This window comes from Lissotriton vulgaris, chromosome 2_1 (assembly GCF_964263255.1).
Source record: "Lissotriton vulgaris chromosome 2_1, aLisVul1.2, whole genome shotgun sequence".
Classification (NCBI taxonomy): Eukaryota; Metazoa; Chordata; class Amphibia; order Caudata; family Salamandridae; genus Lissotriton; species Lissotriton vulgaris.
This window is the reverse complement of record NC_141687.1, coordinates 1,223,605,692-1,223,626,079: the sequence shown is the minus strand read 5'-3', so window position 1 is coordinate 1,223,626,079 and position 20,388 is coordinate 1,223,605,692. Positions and strand designations below refer to the sequence as shown.

The following is a 20,388-nucleotide window of genomic DNA, read 5'->3' as shown; positions in this document are numbered from 1 at the left end:
GGGTGGACTCATGACACCATATGTACGCCGCCTTCTGAAGTTTGAGTAGGCAGATATAGCTTGTCTTTGTAGAAAGGTACCCCTTGATTTATTTTGCGATTGACATCATGATCCACCCCCCCCCCCATATCTCCCAGACATTTTTTGGTTTGTTTGTGCACCTCATCCAAGAAGCTTTCCACCCTTATAGCACATAGCACCTTTGTGGGGTCAATGATAGCCTTGGTGGCCTTGGTTTTTGTGTCTTCATTAGATTTTTGTCTGGATAAAGAATCTGCCTTTCGGTTTTCGAATCCTGGTCCGAATGTAATGACAGTCATATTCTGCGAAGAATAGCATCCATCTCATCTGCCTTTGCGAGAGATGCCGAGCAGTGTTAGTGTATTGAAGGTTCCTATGGTCAGTATAAACTGTAACCGGGTACTGAGCCCCCCCATAGATATGGTCTCCATTCTTAGAATTCCTTTTTAATCGCCAACAGTTCCTTTTCAGCAATAGTATAGTTTGTTTCTGCTGGGTTCAATTATTTAGATAAAAATATGCCACTGGATGTAGCTGTCCAGTTTGTTTATCCCTTTGGGAAAGAATGGCACCAATGGCTTCATCGAATGCATCTGCTTCTACAACAAAGGGAACCTCAATCTGGGGTTGTTTCAGTACCGGAGCAGAGTCAGAGTCAAATACACTTTATTCGATTATTTTAAAATCATAAAAGTATGCTATACATTCATTTCTGATCACAACAAACACAAGTTTTTTTTTAAAGAGAAATTATAAAAAAAAAATTTAAATCAGGGATTCATTATATACACATCTTCGACGATGATAAAGATAACTATTCAAAAAACTATTTACAACTACATGATTTTTGGGACCACTGTGAATTGTTGGAATCTTTTCAAAAGATTACAAAGTTTATACATTGAATTTACTGCAGATCTATTTACAGTTCTTTTTACAGTTCTATTTACAATCAATTTACAACCATGTTGCAACCAGGGGGGTTGTGCAAACTTTGCGAGATTCAAAAACTAGGTCAGATGTTACTAGCCTAGACCTGTTTCGGTCAAAAGTCAATTTCCATACTATAAGGCAAGTGTTGGTCGTAGTCTTTTTTGCCTAGACCGAATTGACCTTGTCAGGAAATTAGCTACCCCATACATTACTAATGGTGATTCCATAAGCTGAAGGAACAATAAAGCCGGTTTAACTTGCATAAACTTTTGATCTTTCAATATAGGCTTGATAAAGTTCTCCCTGCCACTCTTAAAAAAAGGACAAAAAAACACAAAATGCAATAAATCCTGGTCAGAAAAATCATCACAACTGCAGGGAGCATTCTCATTTGGCTTACACCACTTATCGTATTCACCCAGCAGAAAGTGAGCTTGGTTAAAGCGAAATTTTGTAAGGAGCCACCGATGGTATGGTTTATTTACTATCGTCCGATATGGTTGGATAGATAACGATGTAATCATCCTATAGTGAGACCTTACAGTTGACTTCATTATTTCGCATGACTCTCTTTCTGCTTCCCTTTTCTTTATAAAGTGGGACTTGGCCCATCTAATGTCTTCTTTTATTAGCCCATCGGGTTTAGTATATAGATCAGGGCGACCCAGATATCCTGCAGTTGTTTTAATATGTGTTAGCCACTCGATCTCAGCCACTTTATCCCGCCCCATACAATCCCTAATGATCTTATGATTTAGAGTTAAATCAGGGTTAAGCCATGTTTTGATCCATGACAAGAGTGGGGCCAAGGACAACGTGTCTTCAATATACCCCATCCCCAATTCCATATGGATTGAAAAAGCAGGAGTAGATTGGGGAAGACCCATAAGGGATCGCAAAAATATGTTCTCCTCTCTTTGGATGCGGGACATGTTTTTAAAACCCCATATCGAGGCCCCGTACCTGGCTATGGCGAGGGTTTTGGCTCTATAGATAGACAAAATAGCCTCGGCCGGTTTGCCACCAAGTCGTTTTGCAAAACCCAGGATAGCGGCAGACGATCTTTTTACTGCCGCTGCTTTACTCCGGATTTGTGGTGCCCACGTCCCTTTCTTATCAAACACCACTCCTAGGTAGGTGAAAACTTTGACTTTGGAAAGCACGGAGCCATTACAAGACAGGGTTTTAATATTATTCTTGCGTTTGCCCACTGCCATAACATGTGATTTCTCTGTATTTATTAGTAAATCCAGGTCTTGCATAAAAGCCCCCAATGCATTTAGTAGATGTTGTAGGCCATTTGGGGTTCTTGACAACAATACCGTATCATCGGCATATAATAGGACCGGCATCATGGAACCACCCATGCGCGGCACATCGGCAGAGACCGCTTCCAGGGACTTTCCCAATGAGTTAATATAAAGAGAGAAAAGCATGGGGGCCAGGATGCACCCATGGCGCACCCCCCTTCCAGATTTAAAAAATGCGGTACATTTTCCCTCTTGGGACATACGAATAGTCGCCCTTAGATCACTGTGAAGTTACGCAAAAAAATTCACAAGTGCTCGGTCCAGTCCCTTTTCAAGGAGTTTTGTCCACAGCTTTGACCTATTAACTAGGTCAAAGGCTGTGGACAAGTCCATGAATGCCAGGTACATCATCCCCCTTGATGCTACTGTATATTTGCTCAGTGTAAGATGTAAATTTAGGCACTGATTTTCTGTGCCTCTGCCAGATCGAAAGCCATACTGAGCCTCGCACAAAATATCTTTATTAGTGGCCCAAGCTGAGATTCTTTCTAGGATAACCTTACCTAGGATTTTAAATGAAGAGTCTAGCAATGATATGGGCCTGTAGCATCTTGGGTCCCCCCTTTGAGCCTTCTTAAATATTGGGATTGTGACCAGGTTGGTGGGGGTTTTGTCTTATCTATACTGACTACATTAAAGACATTTGTGAGTACAACTGACCACATGGCCGAGTTTGCTTTGAACATATCGGCAGGTACGCCATCTGGGCCAGGGACCTTCTGGGCCACCGTTTCCTCAATTGCCTTCTGTACCTTTTTTATAGTGAAACTAGGTAGAGTGTCTTTTATGTCCATCGGTATTGAGTAGAGTACCGGAGCAGTAGTGAACGCCTTTTTCAAATATGCAAAAGCCTCCATAGCCCCACTGGTCCAAACAAAAGGAACTCCCTTTCTGAGCAATCTTGTGATTGGAACCGCTGCTTGAGAAAAGTGTAGAATGAATCTGCTGTAGTAATTTTGCAAATCCCTAAAAGCATTGGATGTCTTTCACATTCTTTGGGATTGGCCATTCTTGCAAAGCTTGTACCTTAAGCCATACGCAACCCTTCAGGACAAAGCATTACCGCTAGGAATTCCACCTCATGCACACTGAATTCACACTTGCTCAACTTGCAGAACAAGTGATGCTCTCTTAACCTTTTTAATACTCAGATGACCTTTTCTTCATGTACCTCAGTAGAAGTAGAATAAATCAAAATATCATCAATGTAGACCACTACAAAGTGGTCTACATATTCCTTAAGAACGTCATTCAAGAAATACTAGAATGCCGCAGGGGCATTGCCAAGCCCAAACTGCATTACATTACATTCATATAAGCCAGAAAGTCTTAAATGCGGTCTTCCACTCATCTCTCTCTCTCATTCGTACCAAGTGTTAGGCCCCTCTCAAATCTAACTTGGTGTAAACAGTGGTCTCTCACACCTGTTCCAACAATACAGAGATGAGTGGCAAAGGATATCTATTACGTATGGTGTTTTTGTTCAACATGTGGTAGTCTGTGCAGGCTCTCAGATCACCATTTGCTTTGGATATAAAGAAAAGAGGAGAGGCTGCAGGGGAACATGAAGGCTGGATAAACCCAAGTTCCAAATAGTAATCAAGGTAGTCTCTCAAATGTTTGGTTTCAGTAATAGACAAAGCATAGACTCTGCATGAGGGAACGGTTACTCCTTCTACCAAATCAATCTGACAATCATATTGCCTATGAGGGGGAAGCTGTTCTGCCTGTACTACGCTAAAATCTTCTGCATACTGTTCATACCCTAAAGGTAGTACCCCTTCTTTCTCACCTTCAGTAGCCACAAAAAATGGGTAGGCTTGTGCTGCCGCCTGGGAAGGGATGTCTTGTTTGCAATGCTCTCAACAATCATCTGATAAAAACCTCACTGTTTTGTTCCTCCAATCAATAGTGGGATTATAATGCCAAAACTAAGGCATCCCCAATATGATTTGGTACTGTGGGGCTTCAATGATGTTCAATGAAAAATCTTCCACATGCTGCTTTTTGTCATCCTTTACCGATAGCCTCACTGGCTCTGTTTGATTAGTAATGGGACCAGAGTTCAGAAGTTTGCCATCCACGGCCAACACTTCTTCCGCAGTTTCACGAGGAACACTACTTAAAGCTAGGTGTTTAACCAACCCACTATCAATGAAATTCCCTGTGGCTCCTGAATCCAACATAACCAACACCTGATGTATATGGTTGTTACACTCAAGACTCATAGGGAGCACAAGGTGAGGTTCTGTGTCCTTGAGTTCTGTAATCGACAGACCGAATCTTCCAAACCATTTCTACAGAAAGTAATAACCCTGAATCCCTGGCTGCACGCGATTCTGGACTCATACCAGAGATTGCTACCACCTTATTCCTAGGAAAGGTGCCTTGAGACGTGGGTTTAGTGGGGCAGTCTCTTACAAAGGGCCCTCTTTTACCACAGTGCATACACAACCCCTGTACTCAACGGCTCTTTCCTCTCTTGATAACTGAGCTCTCATTGCCCATATTTCCATATATCTGAAAGAAACACGTTCGTGTTAGATTCCTTACCTTAGAATATCCCCAGGTGTCAGACTGGATCCGTAAAGTTTTCGTCAGCAGTACCCCTGCGCGTCGGTATGCGTCGTCTGCGACTCTGCGTCCGTCAGCGGCGGCGTGATCCCCCGGAGGACATCCCTGGAGTACTTAGATGCCGCCCTCGCGCGCTGACGTCCGTTCTTCTTTTCTCCACACCAGTAAGCGCAGATCCGGGAAGAGCGTACCCTTAGTACATTTTTGACTAACTTTTTGGACATTTAAAAAAAAATCTTATTTGAGTCGACTTGACTCCTGGTGCCAGTAGGGATGCACGGTTTCAAGCCGTTGATGCCTGTCACCGACTGATGTCAGTTACCGACCGCCGGTGTCTCTACTGTTTGGGGGCCGACCACGATGACAAGCAGTGTCCCGACTGCCAGGCTTGAAGTCGAAGTAAGCTACTCGAGCTCAGACAGTCTGATCCACGCCGCTCGGTCCTGGTCGAGGGAACGGTCACAGAGCCGGAGTCATCACCGATTGTTGGGATCCAAGTCCTCGCACTCGGGTAAGTCGAGGCATGGCAGAAAGAAGTAGAAGAAACACCATCATTCTTCGACCTCCCCTCCCCGGTCGCGTGACTCGGCCGAGGGTTCAGTTGGCGCCGCCCTCGCAACCCCGGCGGAGCCCGTGCAGTCTCATCCAGCCCCACACCCTCCGGTCCCTGGGGCTCAATGTGACTGCGAAGCAAATTCGAGATTTCCTCATGGCCATGAGGACTCTCTTTCCGCCATCGAGACCCGCTGGCGAGCCTTCGGGCCCCACGAGTCCGACTGGGGGTCCCAGCCCTGTGTTGTTGGTGGCTTCGACGCCACTGGCGACTTCGGTCTCGGCATCGCAGGACCCCATGGGATCCAGGTCTGGATTAATATCGCATTCCTTTAGGACCGTTACACCTACTCTCTATGGGATACGGTGGTGGACGTGCTGCCCCAGTGTCCAGAGGAGGTCAGGACCCGGCTCGTTCAGGCTCTTGCTGAGGGGCAAGATGCAGCACGGTATTCCATTCGATGTGGACTTGACACCACGGAGTCACTGGGCAAAGCGATTGCAACGACAGTGGCGATTCGTCGTCACGCCTGGCTGAGGTCCACAAACTTTTCAGGGGATGTCCAGAGCACTCTCATGGACATGCCCTTTGATAGCCATCACCTTTTTGGCGACAAAGCAGATAGCTCGCTGGAGCGCTTTAAGGACTCCAGGGCTACGGCCAAGTCCTTGGGCCTGTCGGCCCAGCGCCAGCAGACTTCTGCTTTTCGCCCCTTTCGTAGCCAAGGAAGGGGTGCCCCTGCACGTTCGTCCAGCCACAGGCCGCAGAACCAGCCGCAACGCAGTCGCGGATGTGCATTCCGCCATGGCGGAGCAGGGGAACAGAGAGCCGGTCAGTCCACATCCGCACCCGCAGCATCTGCCTCAAAGCCTTCCTAGTCCGAGCTTTCAGACCCACCACACCAGTGGGAGGCAGAGTTCGCCATTACCCGCTCCACTGGCGTACCATCACTTCGGATAGGTGGGTGCTGCAAATCGTCAGAAGGGGCTACTCCCTCCCCTTCGAGACGACCCCTCCAGCCATGACACCGCAGTACCACTGCATGTCGGGGGATCACTTGCAACTTCTGCAGGAGGTGGTTACGGCCCTCTTGGCCAAGGGGGCCATCGAGCGCGTTCCTGGCCCAGAAGTAGGATGGGGTTGTTACTCCCACTACTTTCTGGTTCTCAAGAAGGGCAAAGGAGGCCTATGCCCTATCTTGGACCCCAGGAGCGTCAGGAGAAGTACAAGATGCTAACGTTAGCTCACGTTTTGGCTGCCCTAGATCCTGGAGACTAGATGGTAGCATTGGACTAGCAGGACGCTTATTTCCACATTCCCTTCCTGCCAGCCCACCGGTGTTAACTGCGGTTCACGGTAGGCCACGAGCACTTTCCGTTTACTGTGCTCCCCTTCGGCCTCACCAGTGCCCCTCTGGTGTTCACGTAAGTGATGGTGGTGGTCGCAGCTCATCTGCGCAGATTAGGGGTTCCAGTCTTCCCCGATCTCGACGACTGGTTGTTAAAGGCGGGCTCGCTCCAAACAGTCGACTCCCACCTCCAGACTATGGCCGACCTGCTGCATTCGCTGGGGTTCTCCATCAACGTGCCGAAGTCGCATCGGAGTCCCTCCCAGAAGCTCCTCTTCATCGGAGCGGTTCTGGACTCGGCGCAGTTTCGGGTTTATCCTCCCGAACAGCGGGTTCGGGATATTCATGCTCTGATTCCGATCTTTCAGCCTTTATCCCAAGTTTCGGTCAGGCTGGTCCTACTGCTGCTGGGTCTGATGGCCTCCTGCATCCTGCGGTTACATCAGGCCAGGTGGCGGATGCGGGCTCTGCAGTGGGATCTGAAGTTCCAGTGGGCACAACATCAGGGCAACCTTTCCGACCACGTCCTGATCTCGGAGGGCACTGCAAGACAGTTGCAGTGGTGGTTCACGGACCGCGATTGGGTCAGCGGCAGATCCCTCTCCCTACCCCAACCGAAGCACACAGTGGTGACGGATGCGTCCCTCCTGGGATGGGGGGGCCACATGGGCGAGGCGGAGATCAGAGGCCTCTGGTCTCCGGCGGAGTGCCGGCTCCATATCAACCTTCTGGAGTTGCTCCACGATCTGACTTGCACTGAAAGCATTCCTTCCCTCTGTCCGGGGAAGTGTAGTGCTGGTGTTCACAGACAACACCACCACATTGTGGTATTGCAACAAACAGGGCGGGGTAGGTTGTGGACCGTATGTCAAGAGGCTCTGGACATGGCTGGAACATCAGGGCATCACCCTGGTGGTTCAACACCTGGAAGGCTCTCTGAACACCAGGGCGTACAAACTCAGCCGTCGGTGCGTGATGGATCACGAGTGACGTCTGAACTCTGACGTGGCGCAAGGTCTCTTTCGGCAGTGGGGAGAGCCTTGGTTAGATCTATTCACCAACGAAGAGAACGCGCAATGTCATCAGTTCTGCGCATTGGAATTTCCAAGGTGCCACTCGCTCTGAGACGCTTTTCGCACGAGTGGAGTTGCGGTCTGTTACACGCCTTTCCGCCTATACCACTTCTGCCCAGAGTGCTAAAAAAGATCAGGCGTGACCGGGCCCAAGTTATCTTTGTGGCTCCGGATTGGGCACGAAGATACTGGTATTCGGAGCTACTCAGTCTGTCAATCGATCCCCGATTCGACTGCCTCTTCAGGAGGACCTTCTGTCACAGCACCAGGGGACGGTCCTCTGCCCGAACCTGTCCAGCCTCCACCTCCATGTGTGGCGATTGAGCGGCGACAGTTGATGCCATTTGACGTGCCTCCTGAAGTCTGTGATGTCATTCTGGCAGCCAGGCGTCCCTCACAAAGACGGTATACGCCTGCCGGTGGAACACATTTGTGGCATGGTGCTCAGCAAAGGCTGTGGATCCCCTTTCCGCCCCTCTTTCTGAGGTTCTCCTCTTTCTTCTTTCCCTGGCCCAGCAGGGCTCTGCTCTGGGCACCATCAAGGGATATCTTTCAGCTGTTTCAGCCTTCCTTTTTCAAGTCCCCTGTTGTAAATAGGTTCTTGAAAGGCATTACCCACATGTTTCCTCCTGTTCCCTTTGTAATGCCTCAGTGGGACTTGAACCTGGTGTTGACCTATCTGATGTGTGCTCCCTTTGAGCCACTTCATAACTGTCCTCTTCGTCTTCTGACTCTAAAAACTGCTTTCCTGGTTGCCATCACCTCTGCCGGAAGAGTGAGTGAGCTCCAGGCTCTTTCCTCTAAGCCTCCTTTCCTTTCTGTCCATCCAGACAAGGTTGTTTTCAGGACTCTTCCTTCCTTTCTTCCTTAGGTGGTTAGCTGCCTTTCACATTGGGCAGTCCATTACCTTGCCCACCTTCTTTCCGCCTCCGCACCCCACGAAAGAGGAAGAGAGGCTCCACCGTCTGGACCCAAAACGTGCGCTCTCCTTTTATCTGGATCGCACAAAACAGTTCCGGGTGGACGACCAACTCTTCGTTGGCTACGTGGGCGTTAAGAAGGGACGGGCAGTGCACAAGCGAACCACCTCTCGCTGAGTCGTTTTGTGCATTAAGGTCTGTTATTCCTTGTCTAAAAAGGATCCTCCTGTGGGGCTGCGAGCCCATTCCACTCGGGCCACAGCAGCTACTACTGCCTTGGGTTGGGGGGTCCCTTTGCAGGACATTTGTCAGGCAGCTGCGTGGGCCTCACTGCACACGTTTGCCAAGCATTACTGCCTGGGCAGCCAAGTCCGGAGAAATGGCTTCTTTGGCCGTTCCGTTCTCCAGGACTTCCTGCTGTGATATTGGTTTGCAGACCCACCACCGGGGTTGGTATTGCTGGGGTATCTACTCTAAGGTAAGGAATATAACTAACGTGTTTCTTTCAGATGCACAAGTTACTTACTTTGGTAACGATATATCTGTTAGAAACATTAGTTAGTTAGATTCCTTACCGCCCCACCCATCCTCCCCGTTCTGCGAACCGATATCTAGGGTTAAGGACATCTCTTTCAGGGCCCTAGTTTCATGGCACCAGCGTCGATTTCTTGCATGGCTCTGCATTCCTGGCGCGTAAAGCTATGTACAGAACTGACGTCAGCGCGCAAGGGCGGCGTCTAAGTACTTCAGCGACATCATCCCGGTGATGCCGACGACTGACGCTGAGCCACAGACGACGCTTAGGTATATTCTAAGGTAAGGAATCTAACTAACTAATGTTTCTTACAGATATATCGTTACCGAAGGTAAGTAATTTGTGTGCCTTGAACACAGTAATGTTATCCTATGGAAGAAACATTCACTGCATAGGTACACTTACAGACTACTTACAGCACTCTTCTTCTGGCCTTAAGGTAAGTAGGAACCAAGGTTCAAGAAAGCACCAGCAGTTCAAGTTTATCTGCCCTGGGTTGTCCGGGTGCAGAAGTGATATAGTCTGTGGGAGCCTTGAACGCTACATGCTAAAATCAATGGGCAGAGTACCTGTGAGAAAAAAACTGTAAGTGGAGACTAGGGGACTACTCTGGCCGAACCCAGGTGGGGTGATCAGCTCTTGAGGGTCTCTTAACCGCTGAGACAGTCTGCTTATTTGAGCTTGGGTTGGAGAGCTGAGGTGCTTAGAGGTTTTGGCCAGTGGATCAGTGCGTCAAAGGCTCTCACAGTTCTTAGTATACCTGCAGGACAGGAAAAAGAAACAGCAAGACCACTCCTGGTGTGGAGCTGGTCTCTATTGAAGTACATCGACCTGCAGGTGAGTTTTTGTAGTGGTGTTCTGACTGAACACAAACAAGCTTTGGTACCTGCAGCTGGCTCCTGTACCCCAGTTATTGGTGCTGAGCGGGTCCTGGCATCTCCAAACTTGGCAGGGAGACAGATCTGACCTCCTGGAGCAATAAACACCTTGTTTCTGGAGTACTGCTCCCTCTGTGGGCCCGGGGGTTGACAGAACGCTATACCGGGCAGATGCGGTCGGTGCCTACTGGTGCATGGAAGTGGCTCCTTGACTCCAGGGGAGATGTTGCTGGGCCGAGGAAGTGCTGGGCAGTCCTCCAAGGGTTTGGGGAGTTTGCTCAACTTATGGGCAAGTCAGTCTTTGTGACTGCCGGGGAAGCAGCAGCCAGGCAGGGATTTGCAGCAAGTTCGGTGCTGGTCCACATTCTCACTTCTTCAGCTCGTCTTTGTCCTTCTTTCAGGCAGATAAATCTGAATTCAGGGGCTACCTAAATACTTCCTGATTTCACCCATAGAAATATGGTGTAACCCTTCTTTCGTGGAGCACATCAGTTAACCCACCTTATGGGTGTGACTAGCCTGGATGTGCAACTCGTCTTATGCCTAGCTGAGTTCCCGCCTGTCCAGGTGCCAAATGGGCCTTAAGGCAAGGGATAGCATCTCCCAGGTCTGTGGAAAACCGGGATCGCATATCAAAGGCGGCAGGGGCTTTGAAGCTCCTGGCCTTGATATTCTAAATCACTAGCCATCCTGCAGGAGGAGGCATTGTTTCTGACCTCTGGGAGCACGGGCTCTCACTTGCTGGAAGTCAGAATCTTGTCTGTAGTGGCAGGCTGGATGTTACCAGTCACTCGACACACTGGATATTGGTAGGTTTTTCAGGGGGGAATCTCTAAAGTGTCGTCTGGGTGCATGTCATAACAAATCTAGTACTGGCAACAGCACACATTTAACCCCTCCCATGCTCGTGACGGAACCGTTCCATCAAGAGCCTCGGGTGGGCTGTGCTGGTGACGAAACGGTTCCGTCACGGCCCGCTCGCCGCGCCTGCGCGGTGCGAATTCCACGCCTGCGCTGACGTTCTCAAGCACGGTTGGGGCCGTGACGGAACCGTTCCGTCACAAGCACAGCTCACCCGCGTGCCGTGGCGGAGCGGTTCCATCACGAGCACGGGACCGCCGCGCGGTCCCGCCTCCCCCTTAGCGCTGCAGCGGCTATTCCGCCGCAGTGCTAAGGGGTTAATAAGACTAGCTACTTGATACCAAACACCATAGGTTTCAGTAAAGCCATCAGGTAGCTGGTGAACTTTGAATGACCAATGCAGAGTGTACATATACTTAAGACTGCTTCCTGGTTCACTTATACTATCTAGTAATTGAACTAGCCAGCACAGGAGCATATTAAGCAGATATGCCCTCACATGTAATATAATGCACCCTGACGTAGGGCTATCAAGCCTGCTGTAGGAGTGACTTACATATATTACATATTGAGAAGACTTAGCTGAATGGTGTGCTCTTATTTTTTCTTATGTTTATCTGGAGATAGTTTTTTTTTATTAGTGTAGTCCAGTATTTTGTTATTGGTATTTTTTGTTTTGTTTTTACTGTGCTTTGCAATTTAACTGCAGTGTAATCTAATAAGGTGTTATTGTACCTTTTGATAGCCAGTTGTCTGGGCAATGTCAGGGGTGTAAAGAGAAAAGTAATAAATGGGCAAGGAAAGAACTCTGCTTCATATCTGATTTGTATGTGGGTTTTTTTAATACAGGATTCCCCAGCCCCGTCAGTGGAACCTGGAATCCCCATCTCAGACAGGAAGAAACCAGCTACGATTATCTTCTCGGAGGAAGTCTGCTTTGAAACCAGCCAACTAATAACATTCAGTTGTTTCAATTTGTACATACTTTTATCCTGCCCTTTTATTACAGTTTTGTCATTTCTCAAATATCAACATTATGCTTAACGTTTGTACAGAATTTTATGATCATGTAATTAGCCTTTCCTCTGTAGGAAATTGTCAGTTGGTTTTATTGTATTAGTGTCAGCACAATAAAGTCATCAGTCAACTGTTCAATTAAGCAGTTAACCATCTGAAACATTTCATCCTTACTAATAACAAGCAAACACTTTAGCAGAGTTTGTCTATTTGGCAGGAAGGAGTGGATTTACATGGTCTACAAATTATTGAACCACTTAATGGGTTCTGCTTTACTGAGGAAGGTGCAGGGCAAGCCCTTGTTTGAGTCAGTAAATGATTGAGGTCTGACCTGCGAATTAATTTGTATTATAAAGACTCCGTACAGCACCTTACAAAACTCTTTAATAAATATTCCTTCCTGTTGTGCAGTACGTCATTTGTTTCCTATGGCTCAGCATTGAACCTTAATGTTTCAGACTTTTTTCTCTTTTCTTCAAGTGAAGCCTTACAAGCTGCCACCATTCTTATGCTCGAACTAGTATTCTTGCGGACGCCCGCTACTACCAGGGCGTGTTCTTCCTTAATTTGTCTTACTCCAATAATTATGGTTGTGGAAGGTTACGGGATGTGACCTTATGTGCGGCCATCTTGTGTAAAACATAATCTTGTGTAAAACATAATCTTGCTAGCACTAACATCAGTTATGATCGTGCATTGTAGCTAATATTCCTGATTCATTTTCTTTGAAACTAAAAGGCGAATATATTTCAGCTTTTTCTTTGCATTTAAAGTGCTTCTGATATTTTAACATTGAATTATTTTCCTTTTGTGCACAGTTCTCTGCATCATTGTAGGAAGCTGGTTCTGTATATACGATACCAAAGTAAGGTATAGTGTGCACAGAGTTCAAGGGATCCCCAGAGGTATAGCAGAGGCTAAATTAGATAATCCGCTCTTTGTGTTAGGGTGGTCGAGCAGTTAAGCTTATCAGAAGGGTGTGTTAAGCATTTATTGTATTCACACAATCTGATAGAGACATCTAGCCTCAGATTCCGCAACTTAGAATATCCGTAGGTGCCAGACTGGATCCGGAAAACTTTTCCGCAGCAGCACCTCTGCACGCCGGGGGTGGTGCCGCACGGCTCCGCCCTGACGTCGTCCACGGACGTGACGTCAGCAGAGCCATATATGCCCCTACCGGTGCACTGATATCAGTTTTTGTTCTTTTCCACGTCCCAACGTGGATCCTGGAAAACCAGCAGTTCCTTGGCCTGTTTTTTAGGCATTCTCGATGCCTTCGGCGTCACGGAACAGTGTGCGATGCCTTCAGGCTTTTAGGCGTGTGAGACCAGTGCGCGTCATATGTCTGTAACGGACCCGCACGTCATCTGTATGTGGTGCCTAGGAGTGCACCACGACTCCAAAGAGCGCGAAGCCTGCCAATGAATGAAACATAAGTCCTTGAGGGAGTGTCGAATGAAATTGCTGGGCACACGGCTGTCCGGTCCTGCACGTCTGCGTCGTCGCTCTCCCTCTCGGGATCTAGCTCATTCTCGAAGTCGTTCCCGCTTACTTCGTTCAGAGGCTGGTAAGCACAAACATAAGTCTCGGAGGTCTTCCTCCCATACGCGCGACGCTGACGCCCGTTCCTCTCGCTCCCTGCCGACACGGGCGTCCGGCAGTCGTCTCTTCTGTACCCTCCCTTTTCAGGAGTCTGAACGACTTGGGCCCAAATGGAGGCTTATTCCAAAGCATTCCACTCTTGCTTTGGGTCACCCCTTTTCCGGGTGCGCCTTCGGGTCCCACAGAGGTGGCAGGTACTCATGTCGGGACCACGCCGGCGGATTCGTCCTCGGCGCCCGCTGTGTACATAGACTCCGGTTCCGGGGCCAATACGATGCCAACAGGACACTGCCCAGAGGGCCCTCCCAGTCGATCATCCAGCCCACCCCTTCAGTCACCAAATAGCCCTGCACTAACGTCGGAGGCGGCGCTGGGCTCGGGCCCTGTCGACATCTTTCCTCCCCACATATTGCAGTGGGGTTGACATCGGAAGGCACCCGGGCCAAGCCTCCTTTGGAGGATGTCGAGACAACTCCAACTCTGTGTCAGTCGACGCCAGTGCCGATGTCCACGCTTCCTCTTTTGCATGAGGTTGGTGTTCCTCCCGACACCTCAGACGTCGACGCGACTCCCACACGGCGTCAGTTGACGCCGGTGCCAGTGCCTACACCTCCTCTCTTGCAATAGGTTGACGTTCCTCTGGACTCCCCAGATCTGAGGTTGTTTAAGTCCATGGTGCAGGTACCAAGGGTTGCGTGGCCTTCGGATCAGCCTCCGGCTCCTCCACTTTTGCTTTCTAGTGGACAGGTTAGTCTCCAACCGACTGTTTGTCACCACCCCAGATGGCAACTGAGGCTAGTGCTGCCTACGCAGGTGCTATTCACAGGGCGGCAGTTATTCTTGGATTTCAGCCCCCTGTGGTTTCCCTGCCTTCTGATCCTTTACTGGATCTTCTCCACATGGAGCCGCTTGTGGTTGAGCCTTTACTGCATCTTGGGGCTCTTTGATTGACATCATGCTTGGCACATGGGCGATGCCTTCCTCTGGTGACCCTGTTGATCAGGCCATTACTCGTTGACACCGTCCTGCCTCAGATTATTCACTCTGCCTGTCCCTTCACCCTAGAGCTCAGGGGCCAGTTGTTCAGGCGTCTTTTGACTTGCAGTCTTCCTCCGCCTTGTCATTGTTACCTCCCACCAGGGAGTCTAGGTAGTTGGACATGTGTGGTCACCAGCTTTTTGCCTCTGCCAGTACTGGCATCCGCGCATTAAATACGGCTTGCATGTCCTCTGCCCTTTGGGACTTGGTTGAGAGCCTTCTGGAATAGAAGGAAGAAGGGCCACAAGCAGAATTACTTCCTCTTGTGCTTGATGGCAGGGGAATGGTGCAATTTTCCCTCTGATCTTCCCTTAATACAACTGACCAGGTGGGACTGGCTCTTGCTCGGTCTGTGGCTTTGCGCCACCATGCATGGCTGCGCAACAGTGGTTTCCCAGACAATGTTCGGGATGCTCTTAGAGATCTGCCATTCAATGGCTTGGACCTTTTCGACCGCCAGCCGGATTTGGCGGTCTCCCTCCTCTTGTCTGGGCTACCGTAAATCTTGTGGCATGACTTCCTGCCTTCTGATATGTTTTTCTTCTGCATAGGTGATGTTGCCTTGTTGGTTGATTGCACATCACAAAAATATATATATATATATATATATATATATATATATATATATATATATATATATATATATATATATATATATATATATACATACATACATACATACATACATACATACATACATACATACATACATACACACACACAAACCCGGGTTCTTGCTTAGTGCCCGGATAGTGTAAGCAGTTGTTCTGCCATTTGAGTATTCGTTCAGTACAGCTGGATGGCTGATTCGGTCATCCTTCCACTCCTCTGAATGTGTATTTTGCCTAAGAGGACACCCCTCGCAGGGGTTGAGACTTACCCTATGTGGGGTATTTCCTAGCTATTGGGTGACTGCCTTAGTCTTGGTCCGCTAGTATGGAGGCTTCCTCACGGACATCCTTCTGGAGGTCAGGCTGTCCTATTTTTTCTTCTGCGATCCTCACGTTGGCATCGCTCTATAGCACTTCGGCTTGAGTTGTCTGTAGTGCTTCTAGGCCTAGGCATGGGTTCCTTGCCGTGCGGCCTCTTACCCTCCTGCCTTGACATGGTCTTTCTATTTTTTCAGCGTTGTAGTGATCCTCTTGTCTACGATGGCTGCTCTTCTTTTGACGGCCACTGTCTCTCGGGCTCTTGTTCCCTTCGGTTCAGGCGCAGTTCTTTCATGGCTGAAGCCCTGTCCTCGTTTTGCGCCAGGGTCAAAAGCTGCTGTGCGGCACACTTATTACTATTGGCGCAAATTTGGGTGCATTCTGGTATGTCTGCTCTCATATGGTGTTTGCGTTGTTGCTTCTATGGTCAGCACTTACTGGGCTGGTCTTTCAAGGTAGCAGATTTACCATGTCCCTCTCTGCTGTACATTGTCTTATGGCCTAGTTTTCTGGCCTCTTTCCCAAAAGCAGTTTTTTCACATTCCCTGCTGCTTCCGCACAGGTGTTTTCCACGCTTCCGCTTTGGGTTCATACTGTAACAATCTCAAGGGGGGTGTTCTCTTCAGGATACTCGCTTCTTGGGTCCCTGGACCTTTAGGTTGGTCGACGGTTTCCACTATCGTGCCTAGCTCCATCTCCTCCTCTGTCTTGCGGGGGACCATTGCTCCTTCCGAGCGAGGGTCGGATGTTGCTTACGGCCCTGGACATTGTCCTGTCCAGTTCTGCTTCCACATGTCTGTTGGTACTTTTGGCTTGCTCTATCCTATTATTGTGTTACGCTTCATTTTTTAGCTTCTTTCTATTTATTTGAAATCTGCTGTGCTCTTACACTGTGGAATCTTGCAGGCAATGTGGTCCTTGTCCCGGTCTGCTTGTGCTACGAGCTCTTATGTAGGTGTCTGGCTTGCCTGGTGCCCTTTTTGCCTGTTGCTTTCTTGCTATTGCTTCTCTCGCATCTGGGCTGCTGATGCTACCCTACAGGAGGGTCTTTTCTATACTTTGTGTGGTTCTAGCGTCCACACGGTCTGCTTATGTACCTTCTGGTCTTTTGCTTGACTATAGTTCTTCCTGTAAGTCCTGTTTTGGGCGCTTCTGCTGGTTGCTGTCAGCCTTTTCACATGTCTCTGACAGACCGACTATGTACTGGCATGTCTTCTGTTTCTCGTACCACCAGTACTTTCTGGCCGTAGGTTGGCATCCTGACAATGCCGTCACACGTATTTTAGCTGGTGCAGGTTGCAACAGTGCTTCTTTATGCTGTTGTGCATACTGCACCGGTATGCGCTAACTCTCTCATACCAGTTGCCATCTCTCTGGGTCTTAGTCGGCAAGCCGGATCTTGCGGTTCTATCAGACCCTAGGTTCAGTTTCACTTCTTGCGAAGTCATGCACTTTCCTTTTCACGCCTACATATCTAGTATGTGTTTTCTTTCTCTCACCCTGTATACATACAGGGGTTTTCATGCTGTTCTTGGATGGCTTGTGGTGCCTTTGCCTCCCCATGTTTTTCGCTCTTTTATGAGCTTCATGGTCTGGTGTGGCCCGCATTTCGTCACCTTGTTGAGTTCTACGTTCCCTTGGGAACTTCATGGGGTTTAGTTGCAGACCAGCCTCCTTTTTGGGTATGGCTTTGGTATCTATTCTAAGTGAAGGAATCTGCGGCTGGATGTCTCTATCAGATGAACGAGTTACTTATCTTCTGTAATGATGTATCTGGTAGAGACACAGTCTAGCCGCAGATTCCTTAATGCCTGCCAGTCCTCCCCATTCTGCAAATACCTTTTCAGGTTGGGTTTTCTTCCTTTCCTCCCTCCGGGTGGCTTGACCTTTCTACAAGGTGATATTTTCACTTCACTCAGACACAAAATGTTCATTATGTTTTCATTGCTCTACTCTGCCCGTCCACGTGATTTGGCGATATGCTCATATGTCAAGTGTCCTTTCTAACCCTGCCCCTGGATTGTACGGTGTGGGATCTATTCAGGTTTTTTCCCACCTCCGCTCTCCCCTTCTCTGTCGCCTGGGGTCTCTTACCACCCCTGCGGCCCAATGGTTCAAGTCTGGGGCTCTGCCTCATTCTTTCGGTCTCTTTTTTGGGGTTACGATGTCTTTCTGGTGACGTTTTATGGTGAAATCGTCCTTGCTGCTATGTTCTAGACTTTTTGCCCTTCATGATTATACGTTATAGTTGGGGGCTTTCAGTCGTTTGCCATGCTGTATTTTCACATCTTCATCTACCTCCATAGGTGGTTTGGCCTTCATATTTGTGGGGTTGGTTCTCAGATCGGCGCTCTGCTCTTTCCTTTTACTTTTCAGGATACAGTGCCTGGCACTGTCCTTTATGATTCTATTTTTCTTCATATTTGCACACTGTTCCCAGATTCTCACAGTTTTTGGTGGTGGCTCCATGTTGTGGCGCGGAAAAGTTTCACTGACGAAAACTGACGTCAGCGTGCCAGGAGGGGCATATATTTCTCCACTGACGTCACCTCCGTGGACAACGTCGGGGTGGAGGCAGGCGGCGCAGCCCCCAGCGAGCAGAGGTGCTGCTGCTTGAAAGTTTTCCGGATCCAGTCTGACGCCTGGGGATATTCTAAGTTAAGGAATCTGCGGCTAGACTGTGTCTCTACCAGATACATCGTTACCGAAGGTAAGTAACTCGTTCTTCAGGACAGATTACACACACTAGGAGACAGAATTCAGACCAATTAGGTAAGTATAAAAAAGGTATACTTATGATTTATTTCTAGAACCAAGCAAGACTTGGACAGGTAAGTAAAATATACTTTCAAATGCAAAACTTTACAAGAAAATGCAGTTGTGGGTGACATTGCAATTGTTACAGGTTTGCATTGGCTTTAAAAGCAGTTTAAAATGCATAGAAATTATTTTGTAATACCTTTAGATTACTTTTGGAGTGCATAGACTACTTGGGTGATATGCCTACGTATCACATTGTGAATCCTACAATACAAAGGTGAGTAAGACACTTTTTGGTTTAAAGCCCAATTACTTTGCTTTCATACAAAAAAACAGTTCAATACAACATTTTAGGAACAAAAATTCATACCGTTGGTTCTATGGGAAAAAGGCAGTTATCGGTTTGCAGGTAAGACAACGACCTGCAAGAATAGTTTTTGGGGGTTAGAACCAGGGTTACCCAAGGTTCAGTTGGGTACTCAAATTGCACCACCAGCGGCACTGGGGCGGCTTGGTGCAGGGGCACAATGTTAGCCAATAGGGCTAGGGGGCCATCGGTTGGGGTCTTCTTACAAGCAGGCCACTCTGATCTGGGTGCCAAACTCCTAGGATTAAGGTAAGGGCAAAGGGGTCCCAGGTTGGTATTAAGTCCACACCACCAGTGGCACAGGGTGCTAGGAGGGGACAGGAGCCCTATGCAATACAATGGAGGTTGCTGATTATGGATCTTGGCTGCAGGCTCGGGCCAGGAAGAGTTCCGGGAGGAACCAGGAGCTGGGTAGGTACGTTGGAGGGCTCTGGGTCGTAGGTGCACCTCAGGTCCTCTTCTCCTGGGTGCAGGGGTGCCTTTTGAGATCGGATTTCACCTTACCTGGCCACTTGCTGTTTGGGGGGGTCTCCGTGCAGAGGTTGCAGGTGATGTCGTGGAGTCCTGGAGCAGTCAACCCATGGTGGACTCGGACTCTGCAGTGATGGGGGACCTCTCTGGGACCGGTGGGCCACTTGGACTCAGGCCTTAGTCGACTGGTGCAGTGGTGGTTTCAGGCGTCTAGTTTCTTTATCCTCCACAGGCTCAGAGTCTTACTTTGTAGTTTCTTCGGAACAGAGATTCTGTTCGCAAGAAATCCGGTCTTTATGGAAGGCAGTCAGTGTTCCCAGGGGTTCTAGAGGTCGCTGGCTGCAGGGCAGATTGACTTTTGGTGTAGGATCTCTGGAGATTGTGGACAGGCCAGTAGGGCTCGGCCAAATCCGTTCTTCTCTATAGTCTCCTCTTCTGTGACTTCCTTCCTCCTTCAAAGGCTGCATGAATCTAGGGAGTCAAGGTTCAGGATATGCCTAAATACTAAATTTAGGGGTGATACAGGGGTGTGCAGGTCGGGACCAATAGGTCTCTTCCTTGCAGTGAGTACACCCTCCTATTATGCCACCCACCAGTGGGAGGGTGTTTGAGCCTCTCTGTAATTGGATGGGCCCCCTCATCTTCAGGATGGAGGGGACTGAGATGTGTGCTTCACCTTGCCTCCCCCACCTGAGGGGTGGGTTGGCAAATGTGAGCACACCTCTCTTCCTAACTTGGTTTTCCTGCTGATTCTCCCGCCCAAAGTGGGGGTCAGAACCGGTGGGAGCCAGTTGCTGGGGGCAACAGAAGGCAGGAACAGCTTACAAAGTTGGCAGGGCTTCGAAGCTTCCCGGTCATGGACCCAGACCATCCTTTGGGAGGAGGCATGACACTTCTGCCCAGGATGGGCTTTGCTTCTGGACCCAGAAAGTGGGGGCCCTCTACCCCAGGATCCAGAAACCTGCCTGGTGGTGGCAAATGGGGGGCAGCCATTCATGTACCATACCAGGCCTGGTGGCACAATAGGGGCTGCACCCCTTAGAGACCTTCCCTGGCTACAGTGCCCCTGGTACCCATGGTACCTTTTAAAAGGGGCTTACTTGTAGCCAGAGGTGTGCCAATTGTAGGTACAAAGGTGCAGTTTTGGGAAATAACACAAGCCCTGGGAACCTGACTGGCATGGACCTAGAGCACA

General features: G+C 48.9%; 1 protein-coding gene across 1 annotated transcript in view; it reads left to right on the top strand.

Moving 5' to 3' along the window:
- NCAPD3 (non-SMC condensin II complex subunit D3) overlaps positions 1-12,436 on the top strand; it is a 1,036,822-nt gene extending 1,024,386 nt beyond the window's left edge. The window contains exon 35 of the mRNA XM_086956941.1: positions 11,856-12,436. Within this exon, the coding sequence (XP_086813067.1) occupies positions 11,856-11,961 (106 nt within the window). The 3' untranslated portion in view covers positions 11,962-12,436. The remainder of the gene's footprint in view (positions 1-11,855) is intronic.
- Positions 12,437-20,388: the final 7,952 nt, after the last annotated feature.